The 19,564-nt window shown below is 48.1% G+C and overlaps 1 protein-coding gene across 1 annotated transcript in view; it reads left to right on the forward strand.

The window, feature by feature from the left end:
- Nucleotides 1–334: 334 nt before the first annotated feature.
- The window catches only part of LOC119708155 (store-operated calcium entry regulator STIMATE-like), a 31,225-nt gene continuing 11,995 nt past the window's right edge, over nucleotides 335–19,564 (forward strand). Inside the window, exons 1-4 of the mRNA XM_038154208.1 lie at nucleotides 335–537; nucleotides 12,117–12,165; nucleotides 12,379–12,474; nucleotides 14,294–14,415. Of these exons, the coding sequence (XP_038010136.1) occupies nucleotides 429–537; nucleotides 12,117–12,165; nucleotides 12,379–12,474; nucleotides 14,294–14,415 (376 nt within the window). The 5' untranslated portion in view covers nucleotides 335–428. The remainder of the gene's footprint in view (nucleotides 538–12,116; nucleotides 12,166–12,378; nucleotides 12,475–14,293; nucleotides 14,416–19,564) is intronic.

A 19,564-nucleotide genomic window follows, 5' to 3' on the forward strand; every position in this document is an offset into this window, starting at 1 on the left:
ATCTCTATCCCCTCCTCCGTCCCCATCCATGTCCCTTTTCCCTATCCCTGTCCCTGTCCCTGTCCCTGTCCCCATCTCCATCCCCATCCATGTCCCTTTTCCCCGTCCCTCTCCCATCTCCATCCCCATCCATGTCCCTTTTCCCCGTCCCTCTCCCATCTCCATCCCCATCCATGTCCCTTTTCCCCGTCCCTCTCCCATCTCCATCCCCATCCATGTGCCTTTTCCCCGTCCCTCTCCCATCTCCATCCCCTCCTCCGCCCCCGTCCCTCCCCTCCCGCCCCGCCCCGGGTGCCGCTGCGGGCGGGGCGGGCCGGGGGGCGGAGGCGGCAGCTCGGGGCCGCCTTTGTGCGGGGCCGGGGCTATCCCATCCCCATTCCCATCCCCATCCCCGCTTCGTCCCGCACCTTCCCGTCCCAGCGCATCCCATGGCCGCTCCCCGGCCGGCGCACGGCTGCGGCAGCGGAGCGCTGCTGGGGCGCTTCGGGGTGCTGCTGCAGGCGCTGCTGGCTCTCTGCGCCTTCAGCACCCTCATGCGTGAGTACCGGGCAGCTCGGGCCGCCCCCTGCCCGCGGGGGGACCGGCGGCACCTCGCTGGGGTGGGTTCTGCTACAAAGCACCGAGTTTTGCGCTGAGCCGCGCTGGGCTCGGGAGGAAGGGACGCGCTGGGGGGATGCTCCCCAGCCGCAGCGCCAGATGCTCCTTCTTCCCAACTCCCTAATCTGATGGTAATGAAGCTCCGCGGAACGCGCGGCTGTAATCTGTGGAAATTGGCTGAGCCATTGCTCGGTCGCTTAGAAAATTTTAATGAAGGGTAAAAAGAGCTGGTGCTGTAACCCCGCGAGTCGCCGGGGAGGAGCTGAGACAAGCGGGGCGGGTGTCCGACACGGCGCTGAGGGGGATTTAATTGCGCTGTGATGTTGTTTTGCTGAATTTTCGCTTCAGCTGCGCGAAGTTTTAGGGTTCGAGCAGCTGCGGAAGGAGTTTAGAGAGAGAACGTGTTTTTCTGGTTGCTGGGAAAGGGTGGTAGTGGGAGAAATCAGCTGAGGAGTGAGAAAAATCACCCGGGGTGTGATTTCCAGGGCGAGGGAGAGCGGCCTTAAGTTACGCTGTAGAAAGTTCAGAGTGGATTTTTGGGAAAGCTTCTTCCCCGGAAGGGGAAGGCATTGGAACGGGCTGCTGATGGCAGTGGTGGAGCCTGCGTCCCGGGAGGGATTTAAAAGACGTGTGGACGTGGTTTAGTGGAGGATTTGGCAGTGCTGGGTTTATGGTTGCACTTGATGATATCAGAATTCTTTTCGAACCTCAGTGATTCTGCCATCCTGTGAAGAGGTGCGGAACGCTGAGGCTGAAAGAGCCGTGAAAATTCGCTGTTGTTCTGTGCTGCAGCTGTGTTTTGCTCAGAGCAATGTGTGCGTTGCTGCTCTTCAGGGTTAAGTGGTTTAGCACAAGTTGAATCAACATGCCAGAACTCGATCTGTTTTCCTTGTTTAAAAGCCTGTGGTGACAGTGAACCGAAACTTCCAAGTTTTCAGGCTAAGTAGCTGCAGATTTTGAGGTTCTCTTGCCCCCTCTGCCTTTTGGAAATCACTTTCAAAGGCTCCAGCGCTGCGGTTAGCGCCAAGCTGCCAGAGAAAATTGCAACAAGTTCTTCCAGGGATAACTGATACCTTCTTCCAGCTGGAGCGGCCCACTTGCAACATGCCACTGCTTGTGTTTCACCAAATATTTTCAGTAAGAACAGTGGTAATTTCTTTTTCTGTTCCTGTTCCCCCTAGTGATGTGTGCATGTGGGTTAATTTTCCCATAAATGCCATGGGGTGTTCCATAAAATCAAGGACTTCGGTAAATCATGTTGGAATACCTCTGTGGATGAGGCTGCATAACCCCTGCCACAAAATCAGCAACTCTGGGCTAACTGCTGGTGCAAGGGCTAATATTTCTGTGAACATTAACAGCCTCCTGGTTAATGAAGAGAAACTGAAAGCTGATCCTGTGTGGTTTTGTTGTGACTCAGCTGAGGAGGAACTGCTCCCTGGGACCCCCGGGGCAGATGTGTTTACAGCCCTGGGATCCCAACCACAGCACCTCCTCTGCCTGCAGCTGGCCTGGTGGTCCCTAATCCACCCCAGCTGGTCCTTACCTGTGCCCCAGTCACACACTTCCAGCTGGAGGCTTCCTTGGATCTGCTGGAGAGGCTGTTTGTGTGCTGACTCCTGGCCCGTGGTGGTTGTGGGCTCACCAACAGTTTTGTGTTGGGCAGCAGCTTGCGGCTTTTGGGCTGTTTCTGTGGCACGTCCAGCTGGTCCGTCTGGGAAGGAGAAGGCTCCAGTGCCTGGGAGGTATGGAAGCCTCTGGAGCTGAGAGAAAAAACTTCCTGGGAACTTTGGTTGCATCTTCTTTTCAGCCAGTCCAGCTGGGTGACTTCATCGTATAGAATTTAGGATGTTGCTGTTGTTGGAGTCTGCCCTTCAATACTTCTCTCCTTCAGCACATTCTTCTTTCCTTCAGTGTTTCTGTTGGTTTTCTTACTGTGGATTTCTTCTTTGCCTGGATGTTGCAGGCCATGGGTTAATAAGTGGAAACAAGGTCCACGAGGGTGGTGAGGCCCTGGAACAGGGTGCCCAGAGAAGTTGTGGATGCCCAATCCCTGGAAGTGTCCAAGGCCAGGTTGGATGGGGCTTGGAGCAGCCTGGGATAGTGGGAGGTGTCCCTGCCCATGGCAGGGGGTGGAACTGGATGATCTTTAAGGTCCCTTCTGACCTAAAACCATGTTACAGAATTCCTGTCCAAACTCAAACCAATGCCTTTGCTATTTCTTCTACTTTAAAGTACCAGCTCAGCTATAGGAACACCTGGATTTGGGCAGATAAAATTTCCAAATTGTGCAGGTACTTGTTCAGAGCTCTTGAAAACATGCAGAGGAACTCAGACCAACAATAATGTGGCATTCTGCAAAGTTTGGCAGGTGTGTATGCATGGGTTGTGCTCAGAGTATCCCCCCAGAATGTGGGTCCCAAGCATGGCTATTGCAGGGAGGATGAAGTTTTTATCAGAGTAATTTGTGTCCTTGAATTTGTGTTTCTTGGGGCTGTGGAAAGATTCTCTCCTGCCAACCTGGTAGGAAAACCTAATGCAGGAGGAAATCAGACTTGAATGATTGAGTGGGGCGAGCGGGGTGGCTGCTCCCCATTGCTGTGGATTCTGTGAAATGGGTCCTTTGAGTGGTGAAAACAGGACCCAGAAGTAAATGATGCCCAGCCTTGGCAGGGAGTCAGGACAGCTGTTCAGTGGGGTTTTATTATTCTGTCAACTCCCATGAGCAATAGTGGTAACAGTTCATTTTAGCCTACAAACACTCTCTTGCTTTTCTAGCAAGGTGTTTGTGGCTGTAGTCAAGCCTAGTCCCAGTATGACCAGAGCTTGCTCTGGCTGCAGCTTTGCCCCATTTGGGAGTCAGATGGTAAAGAGGTTTTACCCTTTTCACCTGCCTGGGGTGGCTGTGGAGGCACTTTGGCTGTAAGGACAGTCCTAGAACTGAACACAAACACTTGGAAGCAGAGGCAGAGGAGCCCAGCAGCTGTGTGTGTGTGGCAATCTGGATTCCTGTGCAAGACCCTCCCCTGGGGAGGTCGTGGCCCTGAGGAGTGGGGATAATTGTGCAATCCCATCTGAAGCACTTTGCAATGCTTTTCCCTGAGCATCACTCAGCTGAGTGGAGAAAGCTCATTGCAGTTATCTCAGCTGCAAGGGCTGGGTGAGCTTTTGAGGGCTGAGCCCCTGCAGTTGCTGCTATTCATTGAAACCTTTTTTTTTTTTTTTTTTTTTTTTTTTTTAAGGAAGGGGTTCTAGACTAGCAAAAGTTGTCCAGGTTTGCACAGGGGACAACAAAACTCTTTGAAATGAGGGAAGATCTTTTGTACAAATTACATCCATAGCCTTCTTCATGAATTAACTGGAGTGCAGGAGAAACGGATCTGGGGAGTTGAAGAAGTTTTGTCTCCATTGTGAATGGAAAAACTTTTCCCTGGAGCTGGTATTAATTTTCTACTCCATCACAAACAGCATTGGGGAAACTCATGAACCTTTGTTTCTCTTCCAGCTTTTTGTGAAACTGTCTTGGCAGCCCTCTGAGCTGCTGAATGAGGTGTAGTAGCACTTGTGATGTTGGTATGAAAATAGATGTTGCTCTTGGAAAACACTCATTCTGCCAGGCAAGGAGAGCTGCACTGGACTGAGCTCCCACAACCCCGTGGGAAATCTGGTTTTCAGCTTTACTTTTGAAAATGTCTTGATCCTGCCTCATGTGACAGCAGTGTCCCTCTCTCCTGTTGCATGTCACTGCTGGACACTCTCTTCCAGCACATCTTGCCTTGAGCTTAGTCTTAAGAAGGCACAGTTGGCAGTAGGGACCCTGGTGCTGACCCCCAGGCAGGACTTGGAGCTGGGGATGCTCTGTTAGCACCTGGGATGGTGTTTTAGACATTGGTCCAAGTAGCTTGTCCTGAGGCAGAGCCACAGAATAGGAATTTACCAGACTTCCTGTAAAAGAAATAGTGTCTCTGTGGTAGAAAACAGTTGTTAAAGAACATCAGAAGTATCCCCTTGATCTGTGGCCTGTGTTTTCTTGGTCCCTGTGGGTTTTCCAGCTGAGCTTTCAATGTTGATTTTCTCCTGGATGGTGAAATGGGAGAGAGCATCCTCGTGTTGAGAAGCGTCTGAACTTTGAGAGGGACTCATGGAAGCTGTTGCACTCATCACCACCAGATAAATCAAACTTAACCCACCTTTTGTGACTTTTTGTTAGGCCCCTGTAGTGATAGGAAAAGAGGCATTGGTTTTAAACTGAAGGAGGATAGATTTAGACTAAATACAAGAGGAATTTTTTTTACAGTGAGTGTGCTGAAACAATGAAACAGGTTGCCCAGTAGAATGATGGATGCCCTATCCCTGGAAACATTCAAGGTCAGGTTGGATGGGTCTCTCACCAGCCTGGTCTAGTGGAAGGTGCCCCTGTCCATGGCAGGGGGTGGAATGAGGACCATCAAAGGACCCTTCCAACCCAAACCATGCTGTGATTCTGCCCCAGTGCTAAGTTCAGGGTGGTTGTTGCATATAGTTTGAAGTGAAATGCTGTTTCTGTGCTTCAAAAGTATCCCGAGTGCTTTCTGGTTTGTGTTTTGACTTTACGCTGAAAATGCCTCATAAGGATGGGTGAAAGTGTGAGTCCCTGCCAAGAAAAAGAAGAAATAAATGCTAGAGCACTCGATCTGTCCAGACTTCCATTCTGCTCTGAAATACATCTGCCCAAGACACAAAACCACTGCAGGCTTCCCGTGCCCAAGACAGGCTCTGCTGCCTTTGCTTGCTGTCACACAAGTGCATAACCGTGTGTGATTGTAATTGTTCACGCACAGGAGCCTGTAAATTCCAACTTCACCCCGTAAATGCTTTTTAAAACAAAGCCACAGGGGTTAACTCTGTCTGGCAGTGTGAAGCTTGGGTCCTTGCTGATTTACATGTAGGTTTGTGGGTTAAGCAACGAGCTGCACATGGCAGGACTCGCAGCACGTTTCTCTTCTGCTTCGGTACATCTGAAAACTGGATGAGCTCGAGAACATGTGCTGCACTTTGTGGGCTGGAAGGTCTGTGCAGCACTCGGTGTGCTTCATTAGGCTGCACACAGCTTTCCACAAAGCTTTAGAATTGCAGCTGTTGATTGCTCTGACCTCTCCTTGGCCGTCGCCCCTCGAGCGGCCGAGCTGAGCGGGGTCTGGGGAGCTCCTGGTTTCTGAGAGAACAAAGGGAAGATGAGAAATGAGCTGGCAGAGCAGAGCTTCATGAGAAGCTACCTGTGATCCACAGGCTGCTGAGCACCTTGCACCTGGCTGAGGTGGTTCTGCCACGTGTGGCGAGCCGTTGATGTTATGTGTGGCTTAATGAGACAAGAATCTCTACAGGGAAATTAGTCTAATTATGAGGTGGAGCATGCAAAGCTTTAAGGAGTCTCTTAAATTTACAGCTTGTTTTTTTTGAACAGCATTTGTGAGAAAACTGTATGGCAGAGAGATTTTAATGATAGGAGTTGGGTTTGGATAAAATGCTGGCTTTATTGCTAAAAGGGAGTAGAAAGTAGATGATGGTTAAGGTCCCTTCCAGCCCAAACCATCTGTGATCCTATGGTAACTGCCTGTGCATCACTTAATTCTTCAGGTGGTATTCTCTTAGTGACTTTGAATTTTATGGTCTTAATTTTATCTTTCCTTGTCTAAACTCCATTTTTCAAGGGACTGGCTTGCATATGGGGAGTCACAACTGCCTCTCCAGGATGCTCTGCACTGAGTTGGAGCCCAGCCTCAGTCCAAATGTCCTGTAGGACCTACTGTGTCAGCAAATAATATGTTCTGTTCTCAATGTGCAAAGCACAACCGATGGTTGTTATCTCACAGCTTTGGTTGGTGACCACCTGGCACTTGGCTGGAATAACAGCTTTAAAAATCTGTGTAAAAATAAGTCACAAAGAGTAGAACTTAAGGCTGAGAACCATGCCAGGGTCCTCTGTGGCCTTCATTGGGGCAGTTGGAGTCTCCAGAAGGATGAATGTTCCAGCTGGAACAACCTGGTCTGGTGGAAGATGTCCCTGCCCATAGGAGGGAATTGGAGCAAGATGTCTTTAAAGACCCTTCCCATCAAACCATTCAGTGATTCCATGAACACAATCTCAATTTCTGTTCCTTCCTCTGCCAGTTTTGCCGGAGGTGCTTTCATCCTCCTAACACAAGGCCCTCTGGGAGGGAATGACAGAATACACCTAGTGCGGCCCCGAGGATGGAAGTCGGCAGCAGTCTGTGCCATCAAACCACTGACAACTGTTTTGAGGAGGAAAACAGGACTTTTGCTGCTCCCTGAAGTGATGGGGGAATAAGTTTCACACTTTTTTGGCTGCTCTCTGCAAACAGTGGCTGCTGCTGCTTCCTCCCATTGTGTCTGGGGTCGAGCTGTCTGAGTGGCTGCATGCTCCGGCTAAGAATAGTGCAGACCCCAGGGTTTTGGCTCTGTATCCTGAATGTTGGCTTCTTTCCTGCCTGGGGCTTGGAAAGAGCCTGGGAAAGGGTGTGTCCTGCAAAATAGGTTGAGATGTGTTATTGGAGACTGTACTGCTGAAAATAACCCAGAGGCTGGGCAGGGGAAGAGCTTTTGTTTCCTCCCTGGTACAGTAGCTCCGAGTCCTCTTTGGCACAGGCCAGAAATAAAGTCGTGACCCTCTTGCTGGTGGGATGTGGCCCTGGAGATGGGGTTTAGGGCAGTCCCCTCTTAAAAGCAGGTAGCAGTATCACCAGTTTGGGACATCTCAGACTTTATTTTTGATGGACCTTTCACAATTTAGGTTTATTAATGCATATAAAAGTGCTTTTATATCAGGTTCAGTTTTCAGTATCCATCCCCCAGGCCTGCTGCTGAGCTCAGTGGGGTCAGGCTTGGATCCCTGTTAATCAAATCCCAAAAGTTCTGTCTGTTGAGTCAATACCTCCCTCCCAAACCTCAGCTTCAGACTCCTGTGGTTGGTTGCAGTAAGATTTCTCAGGGAGGTGGTCTGGCTCTCAGCCAAGCATGTCTAACCATATCCCAGGGAGATAAGTTTCCCCCTATAATTTTGTAGAAACCTGACTTGGTAGCCTGTTTTGCTGATCAGCAGCTGGTTGATGCTGCAGCAAATTCTGCTTAAATTTAGGGGTTTATACCTGTGCTGGTGCACAAATCTGCAGCAGATCTGCCTGAATGCAGTGTGGGGTCAATGGGGGGTGCAGGGAGGATGTTCCAGCATGGGTGAGGAGCAGCACAAGGGAATAGGGCTCCTGTTGCTGCTGTCCTTGTCTTAATCAACTATTGGAATCAGAGAATTTGTTTAAAAGCAGAAGTAGGCTGTGGGACATTGACTGTGACAAGCTGTGGTAACTTCACAGCCCTTGTCTTTGTGTAGGGCAGGCAAAGCTCTCTGTCCCCTTTCTACTGCATCAAGAGAACACCATAAGGAACATTAACCTGTATATTACCCTGGAAAAAGAGTGAGGACAGCTGTCATTGTGCTTTTAGCTTTCTGACTATTTTCAGATCTATATTGAAAGACTCCAGCAATTATTTTTTTTTTCTTTTAACTATTAACAGGTTCTCATTCAGATGCCAGCTTCCACCCAGCCTGGTGTTCTGAGGGGATTTCAAGCATGTATGATCTTTTTTGTCCTTGACTGAAGAGGAAGGGCTGGGAAGTATTTTGTTTCCTGCCCTACCCTCTCTCTGCTGTGGTCAGGGGATCTCTCAGATTGTCACTCATCTTCCTTCCCTTTTGGTTCAGCCTCACAGCTTTCTGTCTGCAGCAGCTGGAGCCAAGCAGGGGCAGGGTGGGAGCTTGTGGGGGCAGACCCTGCAGAAGGCAGGCACCATCCCAGTGCTGCTCTGCTCAGGATAGACCTGGGTCCCCTTCTCCTGGGACCTGGGTCCCCTTCTCCTGGCTCCTACAGAATCTCAGTCACAGAATGGTGAGCACAGTTTGGATCCAATGGTGGATCCAGTTCCACCTCCTGCCATGGGCAGGGACACCTTCCACCATCCCAGGCTGCTCCAAGCCCCATCCAGCCTGGTCCTGGACACTTCCAGGGATCCAGGGGCAGCCACAGCTTCTCTGGGCACCCTGTGCCAGGGCCTCCCCACCCTGACAGGGAAGAATTCTTCCCAAGATGTGCAATAGCATTGCTTCCTTGCACAAGGCAGCTTGCTTTGCACATGGACACAGCTGAGAAGGGAAGCAGCATTAAAATGTTCAATACTGTGGTGGGGAACACTGTTGGGAAGACAAATTCCTGATGCCTTCTGATACAGAGCAGCTGCATTCCAGTCTCATTTTCAGTCTAATTGAATTGGGGTTCTCTTCCATTTTGTGCAACTCTGTGTGCAGTAAACTGAATTTTTAATTTGTTTCAGGTGTTCTTATGGAGTTTGATTTGGTCATAGGTGCTAGAACTCAAATATAACTTTTTTTTTTTTGTCCTTGATGCATGCATAACTTCCTTTAAAGTCAATATTAAGGATGGACTGGTCTGTCTGAGCCAGGGTAGCAAGCCCACCTACAGCTGGTGGAAAACTGACTGGACTGCAGTGATGGGAAACACATTTTGAGAAGAACAGAGGAGATTTTTGCCTTTCTCCAGCTTGATCCAGCTGAGCCTGTGCCGCATGCCATGGCTTGGCTCTCTGTAGCATTTGGAAGAGGGGAGGGAAGCTTTGCAGTTGCTGCTCATTGTCCAGAGCCCTGCTGTGCTCACTGAGCACAAAGTGCTGCTTCATGGAGGGCTCCATCATCTCCTGGAGTCTTCAGAGATGTGGTGCTGCTCCTGTGGATTTAACATCCCCCCCTAACCCCGGGTCACAGCTACCAAACAACTCTGCTCCCTGTTTAAGCTCTGGTAATCTTGGCTGGATTTCTGGTTTAATTTGGAGACAGCCTGCTGCAGCTCTGCACAGTAAATGCCCTATTAAGCAGTTAATTATTTCTCTATAATACTAGCTTTTATCTTTAATACAACAGTTTTACTGTCTCTGATAATTACACAGTCTCAGATAACTCTCTTAAATCTAATGAGGCATGACAAGCTGTGTTCAACAAGGCACCACACCATTAACTTCTTACCTCTTACTTGTCATCTTATCACACTGAATTACTGTATTTCTAGCCTGAGTGGCTGTGGATACATAACATGTCACTTCCCATTAAGAAAATAATGAAAATCACCCCTGGTGCTCCTGTGGTTGGGCTAGTGGTCAGCTGGCTGGCCTGGTGGCCTGAAGACCCCTCCAACAGCTTCTCTGCAGCATTGTGCTCCTTGCCCCCGTGAGCTGAGGGTTGCTTTAAACCCTTCTGGCCCCTTGGTTGGTCCATGGCTCTGATGCTTGTGGGTAGGTGAAATGAAAACTGGCTTTTGAAGGGTATCAGTGGTGATAGATCTTGTCTGAGCTGATGGAAGTCATTGCTGCAGGAATATCTCATGGTGGGATTCAGCTGGGTGAGGGAAACTGGTGGTTTTTTTTCTGGACAGGGGCAGGACAAGCTGCTGCAGCAGTGTCTGGTGAGACTTGGCTGGTGCCTTGTTGCTCATCACTGGCAAAAATTGATCAGGTTGTAGCAGGGCTGGTTTTCTGTGGGTTTGAGACTGGCACCAAATCCCTGCATGTGCCTGACTAAATCCTGGGATTAGGGGAGATCACAGGATTGGAGAATGGTGTGGGTTGGAAGGGACCTTACAAACTATCTTGTTCCACCCCCTGCTGTGGGCAGGGACACCTTCCACTGTCCCAGGTGGCTCACAAGCCCTGTCCCACCTGGCCTTGGACACTTCCAAGGATGGAGCATCCACAGCTTCCCTGGGCACCCTGTGCCAGTGCCTCCCCATCCTCGCAGTAAAGAATTTCTCCCCAGTCTCCCACCTAAATATCTCTTCTTTTAGTTGTAAGAAGTTCCTCATAGTCCTTTCACCCTTCTCTTTTCATCTGTTGCCCTGTCACCTTGCCAGTAAAAGCAGTGCAAAGCTGCACTTCTGAAATGTCAAGGCTCCTGTCAGGAAGTCCCTGCATCCTTCCATGTTGGATCAGGAAGGCATTTCCCAGGGGAAGGAGCCCAGGCTTCCCTTTGGGAGCAGCCTGAGGGCTCAGATACAGCTGGAGAGAACAGAGCAGTTGCCTGACCTTGTGTGTTTTCAAGGAAGGAAGAGTTCCTTCATGGTCACTGTGATTTCAAGTTGTCTGGAAGGATTATTAGGGCTGGCAGGTAGTGATGACCCCTCCCTCAGCATTCCCCAGGTGCCACCATCATATTTTCTGAAAAATCCTCTTTGCCCAGGACTCTTCTCCTGGGAAGCTGAGAAGCCTCAGGGAAAAAGGAAAACAAAATTATCTCATTTGCTTCTCCTGTGTTTTGCTGCTTTGGAATGTGGTTTCGACATTGTTTATCCAACAGGTGGTTGTTTGATTGGTTTCATGTGAATTGTTTTGACTTAATGACCAATCACAGTCAGGCTGTGATGGGACTCTGGAAGGAGTCACAAGTTTTCATTGTCATTCTTTGTAGCCTTCTGGCTGTATCCTTTCTGTATTGTTTAGTATAGTTTTAGTATAGCATTCTTTCTATAATATAATGTCATAAAATAACAAATTAGCCCTCTAAGAACATGGAGTCAGATTCTCAATTCCTCCTCCACCTGGGGAACTCAGCAAATACCCCACCTAGGTCCCATGGCATGGGAATGCTGTTGCTGAGGGATGCCAGGAGCACACAGCTCTCCCCAGACACCTCTGCTGTCCATCCTGCTGAGCCCTGGGTGCAGGCATTGCCTCTGGTTGGTTTGCTCCAGGCCAGAGAACAGAATCATGGAATCATTATGGCTGGAAAAGCCATCCAGGATCATCAAGTCCAACCATTAACCCAGCACTGCTGAGCCCACCCCTGTGGTTGTGATAGTTTGTGAAAATCCCTTTGCTAGGATTTTCTTCTCCTGAGAAGCTGAGAAGGCCTCAGCATCAAGTGTAAACAATTTGTGATCTGCTGCTGTGGAATGCAGCAGGTGCTTTCTCGATTGGTCAATGTGAGATGTTTCTACTTGGTGGCCAATCGAGGAGGCAGCAGCTCTGGGACTCTCTAGGAGTCACAGAATGTTATTATTCATTCCTTTTCTATTCCTGTCTAGCCTTCTGATGAATCTTTCTCTCTGTTCTTTGTAGTATAGCTATAGTGTGGTCTTTTTTAATATAATACATATCATAATATAATAAACCAGCCTTCTGAAATGGAGTCAAGATCTCTCCTTCCCTTCACCAAGTCCTGACTGCCCTGAAGACCACCTCAATGCACCCCTACCCTGTGTCCTAAACACAACATCTGTGTCTTCTGGACACTTCCAGGGACAGCAATTCCACCACTGCCCTGGGGAGGTCCTTTGGCTTTGCTCAGCTTTAAATGCTGAGGCTCCTGCAGGATTTTTGGACTGCTTTTGCAGTGCAGGTGGGTGCAGGATGCACACATGGAGGGGTTCATGTGGGTAATGGAACCTCTCTAATTCTCTTTGCAGTGAAACGATTTAAGGAGCCAAAGGCAGAGAGGCGTCCCTGGAGGATATGGTGAGATTTTTTCATTTGAACCTTGAAAACTGTGTTTATAATATTTTTTTCTCTTATACTAACAATCTTCTAGGCCCCCTGTGTGACATTTAATTGTTAAATGAAATGTGCTGCTGCTTCCCAAGGAAACCTCCATAGGTGGTAGTAGCTGGTGTTCCCTGGAAATAAAATTCCCTGCTTAACTCCTTCAGAAAATCTTGGTTTTTCCTCCAGGTTTTATGACACCTCCAAGCAAGCAATAGGTGCCCTCTTCATCCACTTTGCCAATGTTTTTCTGTCTGATCTCACTGAGGAGGACCCTTGCTCTCTGTAAGTACACAGGGGACTTGCATTCATGCCCTACATCTGTCAAAGGGAGAGTTGTGTTGGGAAGGGTCCTGAACAGTGGAAATGGATCCATCTGGAGCACTGCATGGGGATAAACCCTGCTGAGCTTGTTTTTGTGGTCTCTGCTCAGTCTTCTTTGCTGGTCCTGTTTGGGGGATTTCTAAACCAAACTTCAGGCTAAATGTAGAAGTGCCACCTTTACTTCAGACACTTTGTGGATAAAAAATTAGTTTCAGCATTAACTTCATCCCATTTTGAGAAACTCCTTTAGGCTTCAAAATGCTCCTTAAAACCTTCTGGCCTGTCTCCTTTTTTTTATATTAAAGTACAGCACCTTGATATGTTTCTTTAAGCAGACACAAGTTTGGCTGGGGCTGCACATAACCTCTCAAATGATGTATTGTTGTTTTTTCTTAAGCAGACAGTGTTTTAAAATAAACCCTTTCATGCTTATGCTGTGCCCTTTGGGTGTGTTGTTTATTTTTCATGTGTGTTTTATGTTTCCCTGCACTGCCTGACTTGTCATCCTGAAGCAGGCAGCTTAAAACCCTCCAGCCCTGTCCCTGGGCTTTGTGGCTCACACTCCGTGTCCTGCCCAGAATAAACCACCAGAGCTCCATGTTTGTGTGGAATGCTCTCATTTTCAGCAGCTGGAAACTGTAAAAAGCCACTCTGAATTTTTGGATGTAGAAAAACTTAATGTTATGCTTTCAAAGTGGATATCAGAAGCAGATTGTTGTTTTCAGTTTCTTGGTTCAGAGGCAGAGTTCTGGAAAAGGAAATGCTCACTGCTGTAGCCTCGTGCTTGGCATTTTCTTCATCCTGTAGAAATCTGGCAGAAAATATTGCAATAATGGAAAACTGCATAAAAAACCACATTACTCTGTGTTGTTTTTGGTGGGTTTTTTGGGGTTTTTTTGTGTGTTGTTTTTTTTTTTTTTTTTTTTTTTTGTTTTGTTTTTTTTTTTTTTTTTTTTTTTCTCTTTTTGGAGTTCATTAAAATTCCAAGGCCTGGATTAGAGCTTGGACCCTGCAATCCCCAGAAGGTCCCTGCAGGTCTCCTGCCCCTGGCACTCTGCCCAGTGCCACTTCAGCATCCAGAGCTGCAGAACTCAAATCCATTGAGCCAAAATCTCCTGGCAGGGATGGGTTCAGCTCCTGGATCTGCAGTGGGACCTGACCTTGTGGTTTTTGGGACCTCAGGGCTCTTGCTGCTGAGCCAGTGCCCATCACCTCTCCCAAAACCTGCCTCTCAGAGTCTGTCTCTCTGTTTTTGGGTGCCTCTTGCAGCTGCTCAGAAAAATGGACTTTTTACCTCTTCTGCTGCCCAGATTATAGAGCAGCTGTGGTGCCCAAAAAGCTGCCATTTTCTTGTGTGAAATTCTGGGAAGAAGTTTGGTTCTGGGAACAGTTCAGTTCTGCTTCCTCTGAAACTTGAGATTTCTTTCTTTTTTTTTTTTTTTTTTTTTTTTTAAATTATAAAAGAAAGTGGAATGTCTCCTTTTTTTTTTTTTGGGGGGGGGGAAACTTTTAAGAGGTATTTATTGCTATATGAATAAATGAGCAGTGCCAGAGAGTTGGTGGAGCCTGTCCTTTCTCTCCTGAGCAAGCTTTTAAACTAAGAAATCGCTGTTAAGGCTTAGGAAAATGCAATCAAAGAGAAGGGAAGTGAGTTTGGATTGTTAAGCAGGCTTATTTAAAATCTTGGGGTTTTTAAAATTCATTTCCATTATGAAATTAAAGATTTTGAATAATACTTAAGAACACAGAAGCTGAAACCTGAATTTTCCTCTGCTCTTAGCTACCTTATTAATTTCATCCTGGATGCCACGCTGGGGATGCTGCTGATCTGGCTGGGTGTGAAAGTTGTCTCCTGGATTGTTCAGCACAAGAAATACACATACCTGGTCTTTGGGGAGTATGGTAGGTGTCATCTGCTCTGCCCAGAGGGGCTTGGTGTGCTCCCAGCTGGGAATGGGGACAAAAAAATGGCAGGAGCTGCAGTCTGGGACTGAAATGGGAGCAGCTGTTATCTTATCCCTTCTTCAAGGAGCTCATGAGGGTGAGTTAAATGCTGGAACCACGGGAATGCAGCAGGGTGGTGAGGAAAAGCTGAACACTTCCTTGGATGTAGAATATACCCCAGGACATCTGTGTGGTAAATTAAGGTGTGTAGGGTTCTTTTTTGGAGTTCTTCTGTGGTTTTTACTTATCATCTCCACTCAGAATATGGAGTTGTTCTTGCATTTGCCTTGAGCTGTGGTATGGATCAGTCAGGCACAGTGCGACCCCAAAACTTGAGTTTTCAGGTGTTGCCTCTTTCTCTTTAAATTCCTGCCTTGAGATGGAGAAAACGTATCCAAAAAGCTGCTCTCAGCCAGCCCCACTAGAGGGTAGCAGTTCCCTTCCAAAAGAGCAGAGCCAGCTTGCTGGAGAAGCTGCAGGAAAGGGAAAAATTAATGCTTTGCCTATTTTGCATTGCATCTAACGTACAGATGAATTCAGTCCTGTTTCAGAAAACACATCTTATTCATAAAAATTGCAGTCTTGCCATTAGGATGGTGCTCATGAAATCTGTTCTGAAGTTAATCTGGGTTTTTTTGTGGTTTTAGTAGCTGGTCTGCCATCTGAGCTGGTGAAACTTGGACCCAAGTGGGATTAGTTTGGAGACCCCAGGGCCTTGTGGATTTACTCAGGCTGTGCAGATGGGTCATGGCAGAGGGTGAAGGGCCTGGCTGGGTTTGTGGGGCAGCAGAAGCAGCTACAGACTGGGAATGAGATGATGTGGGCAGGGCTGGCTCTCCTCAAGCCTGAGAGTGGCTTTCAAGGCTGATCTCCTGAGCAGTTTCAGCATCCTGACAGCAGGCATTTGGTGGGGGCAATACCTTCTGTATTTTTCCTCATAGCTCCTCCTTTATAATAGGTCCCTAGACTTAGATGAGACAGCAGAAGAATCCAGATATTCTTAGTTCAGGAACTAAGTTCAGGAGTTTTTCCCCTTTGGAGCAACAGGGACTGGAAGCCCAACCACCTCAGGACACAGCTTCGGCTTCGTGTGCCACGTCTGCAGCTGAGCAGAAGCAAAAACATGAAAAGTGTATTGGCAGAGCAGGGATGAACTTCTGTTGAGCTGTAGCTGGCCCCTCATGAGGACTGGCTTAGACCACAGAAACGGCTCGCTTCTTTGAGAAAATCTTGCTTTCATTAGTGAAAAACAAGTTTGTGCTGTTGCTTGAATTTGGTTCTTGGATTGGGGGTTCAATATCTCATCCATCAAGTACAGTTTTTGGTGCAGGTCTCTGGCCAGAGTGACCCCAGTGGAAAATTCAGGTGGGAGCCAAGTGACATGTCCAAGGCAATCCTGTGGTAGGGCTGGGGAAGGAAAACACTCCCATCCTCATCTCTGGCGTTAAGTAACTTCCAAAACAGTTGGGAAGACGCTTGTAAACTTTGTACAGTTTGATGCAGGCTCCAGGAATATGATTCATTTTCTGAGCTAATTGCTGTACCAGACTTCTGCTCCTCAGGAGAATTGAGGGAAGCAACATAAGTCCTGCAGAGGATGAAACCAGGGCAGCACAAAATCCATGTTGCAAACAGCAGCCAGTGCCATTGCTGCAGCCATCAGAACAGGAGGGTTGTGGTTTTGTCCAGTAGAGCCAGTGCCCATCTTCCTGTGTCAACCTGGAGGGGAAAAAAATAAATCTGTCACAGCTGTGTCTTTCCAGCATCCCTGCAGCTGATGCAAAGCACTGCATTTGTCCTTTGGTGTGGGCTGCAGCAGTTCCTCCTGCTCTCTGGTTGCTTCTCCTGCCTCCACAGCCCTGGCTGGCTCCCCCTGTGCAGCTGCAAGAGCTGCATTAAGGGGGAAGTAAAGTAAAGGGGAGGGAAAGCACTTAAATCTGTGCTGCTATTTTAGGCATCCAGCTGTCCAGAATTGTTTAGAAAAATCAATTATTTCCATATTTCCAAAAACCCAGGAACAGGTATTCTGAGATCAGCCTCTCTTGTGCCTGAGCTTGTGGCCAAACACTGCTGCAGCCAGGAATGACCTGTTCTACAGCTAGTGAGGAATCAAAGGCTCCTGTTTGCTTATGTTCCTCCATCTTTTGCCCAAAAGCTCTTGATTACTCTCTGAACTGCCTGTAGGCACAGGAAACTGCATTTTGGAAAGTGCTGTCTCTTCTCAGGATGCCTGGCTCCTGAGATCAAGGACTGGGGCAGTGTGTTCTTGGCACAGGTGGGCTTTGGGGCATGAGGGCTGCCTTACACCTACTCAGAGCTAACTGAAACTCTACCCCTGGAGGTGTTGCAAGGCCAGGTTGGATGGGACCCTGAGAAACTCCCATGGCAGGGGGTTTAGATCTAGGTGCTATTTTTAATGTCCATTCCAACCCAAACCATTCTGTGGTGATTCTGTGAAATTCCACAAGTGCACCGTTGCTGTAGCAGGTCACAGGGACTGTCCCTGTAGGGAACCATCACAGGGAGGAGAACAAAGCAGAGTTAAAGCTTCAAAAGATGTGGGAGATGGATACCCAAGTTCTTGGAGATGCTGTTGGGCTGGGACAGACTGAGCAGGGGATGTGCAGATGAAGCCTGACTGAACTTTGTGCCTCATCTCCAAACTGGTCCAGCTCTCTTCTCCCTCCCCATGGCAATGAGCAGCTCCCTAGAGAACACCTTTATATGGCTGCAGTGCCCTGACATTTTAATTGTGTTCAGTAATTCTCCAGGATTACTTTAGCAATACCCCAGTATTTCTTTTAAGTAAGCAACTGCCATGAATTTGCATTGAGAGAGAGAGATTTCCTGCAATGTGCAAGTAAATTTTTCTAGAAGAGCATTCAGAAATGAGGGGGAGGAAAAGTGTTCTCAGTGGAAAATGTCCCTCTGGATGCCCATCTGGGTTTTGACTTGTAGCTGTGGTCGCTGGTTATCTAAGCCTGATGCTTTGTGCTCTTTCAGTGTCTGGAAATGGAAAGGCATCTTGCTTGGAGGCCTTCAGAGTCTGTTTAGTGGCCTGTTGAACTCAGCTGGTCAAATTTAGTTCTAAGAGAATATGCTCTGTGCCAGCTGCTGAGTTTAACTGAGGACCTGTGTAGGCTGCTTTTGGCCCCGTGGTGATGTTGTACAAAATTTCCATAACAAATATTCCCACATCCTGGAGCAGTCAAGGGAGCTGGCTGCTAATGCTTGAGGAAATACTGCTGGAAATAGCTCTAACCTGAGGGGCTCTCCTGTCCTCAGCCTGCTGGGCTCTTCCACCCCTGGGGCCAGGGGTGAAAAGTGAGGAGAGGGCTGAGGGTCCTGCTCAAGGACTGAGTGTGTGGTTGGGTCCCTTGCTCTGAGCAGGGGGGCAACTGATGTGGTGATCTTCAGGGCAGTCAGGACTTGGTGAAGGGAAGAAGAGATCTTGACTCCATTTCAGAAGGCTGGTTTATTATATTATGACATATATTACATTAAAAAGACCACACTATAACTATACTATAAAGAGTAGAGAGAAAGATTTATTAGAAGGCGAGACAGGAATAGAAAGGAATAAATAACAAAGTTCTGTGACTCCCAGAGAGTCCAAGAACTGCTGTTTTCTTGATTGGTCAGCAAGGTGAAACATCTCACATTGACCAATCAAGAAAGCACCTGCTGCATCCCACAGTAGCAGATAACAAATTGTTTACACTTGAAGCTGAGGCCTCCTCAGCTTCTCAGGAGAAGAAAATCCTAGCAAAGGGATTTCATAAAATATCATAACTACAGGCAACCTCTGCATTTGGATGACAGCAACACTGTCCCTGCAGTTTGAATATCCACAGGGACCAAAGATCCAGAGCAGTGGTGTGACACTGCACACTGGGGACAGATTCCAACTGTGCACTCACTTTTCTCTGCTTCAGCAGTGTGACAGGTTTTCCAGGTGAGCTGGGAATGCCCCATCCCTGGAAGTGTTCAAGGCCAGGTTTGGATGGGTTTTGGACAACCTGGTCTAGTGGGAGGTGTCCCTGCTCATGGGGTCCCTTCCAACCCACACCATTCTGCGATTCAATTGTTTTAGTTCAGGTGCAGAAAATGCCAGAGAGGGTCTGGGGTGTCCCCTGGACCCATCTGGCTGCTCTGATGCATCACATTCCTATCTCTAAAAACCTGAGTTTGCCCTCCAGTTGAGCATTTCACACAATTCAGGGTTTACTGCTATTTCCTACTCTCTGTACTTGGCGCTGTTAATTAGATCCCTTGGTTTTAGAGGTACCATTTGTGTGTCTCCTAAGAAGTTTTTATTTACTTTTTCTACCCCCACCTTGTCATTCAGTACAACTTCCAGTGCTTTCAAATGCTTGCCTTTCCTCAAACCCCCTGAACCCTCCACTTTGGCTGTGATTGAGCTTTTTTTCCTACCTGCTCTGTGCACGGCAGTCCCCAGAAGACTGTAAATAAAGCTGTCTGGCAGTAACATGTGGGCTGTGCTGACAGCTGGGTGCATTAGGCAGCCTGGATTAAAACTAATCCTGTTGTGTGGTAACAGCTCCAATACCTCAGGCACTGCTGCTCTGGCTCCCCAGCAGTTGGGCTCCCACGCACCACTGGAGTGTGAGACACGTTTGTGTGAGCTTGCCACGGCCTCCAGTGGGTCTTGGGATGCTCCAAGGAAGTTTTGCTGGTGGAGGGGAGCACTAGGAATGCTGCTGGAGGAGAGCAGTCATAATTCAGTGGGCGCATCCTTCGGGGTGAAGAAGGATGTTAATTTCCATGAGGATGGGAGATGGCTGCAGGAAGGTTTTAGCAGAGGCTGTTCTCTAAGCTAAAGGGAGAGGTTTGTGATAGACTCCATGTGTAGAGCTGAGATGTCCTGTGTTAACCTCCCAGCTAGAACCAGGGACAAGAAACTGGAAGGGTTCAGAGGGAGTGTGATACATAAAATCACCCAGCAGGTGTGATGTGGAGGCTGCAAAGGTCATTCAGACCAATTCCCCACCCTGCTGTGTTCAGAGTTTTCCTTTCCTTGTAGGAAAGAGGAGGACATCTGTTTTACTCTAATTTTTTTTTAGCCTCCAGGTAGCAGATTACTTTT

This window comes from Motacilla alba, chromosome 1A (assembly GCF_015832195.1).
Source record: "Motacilla alba alba isolate MOTALB_02 chromosome 1A, Motacilla_alba_V1.0_pri, whole genome shotgun sequence".
Taxonomy (NCBI): domain Eukaryota; kingdom Metazoa; phylum Chordata; class Aves; order Passeriformes; family Motacillidae; genus Motacilla; species Motacilla alba.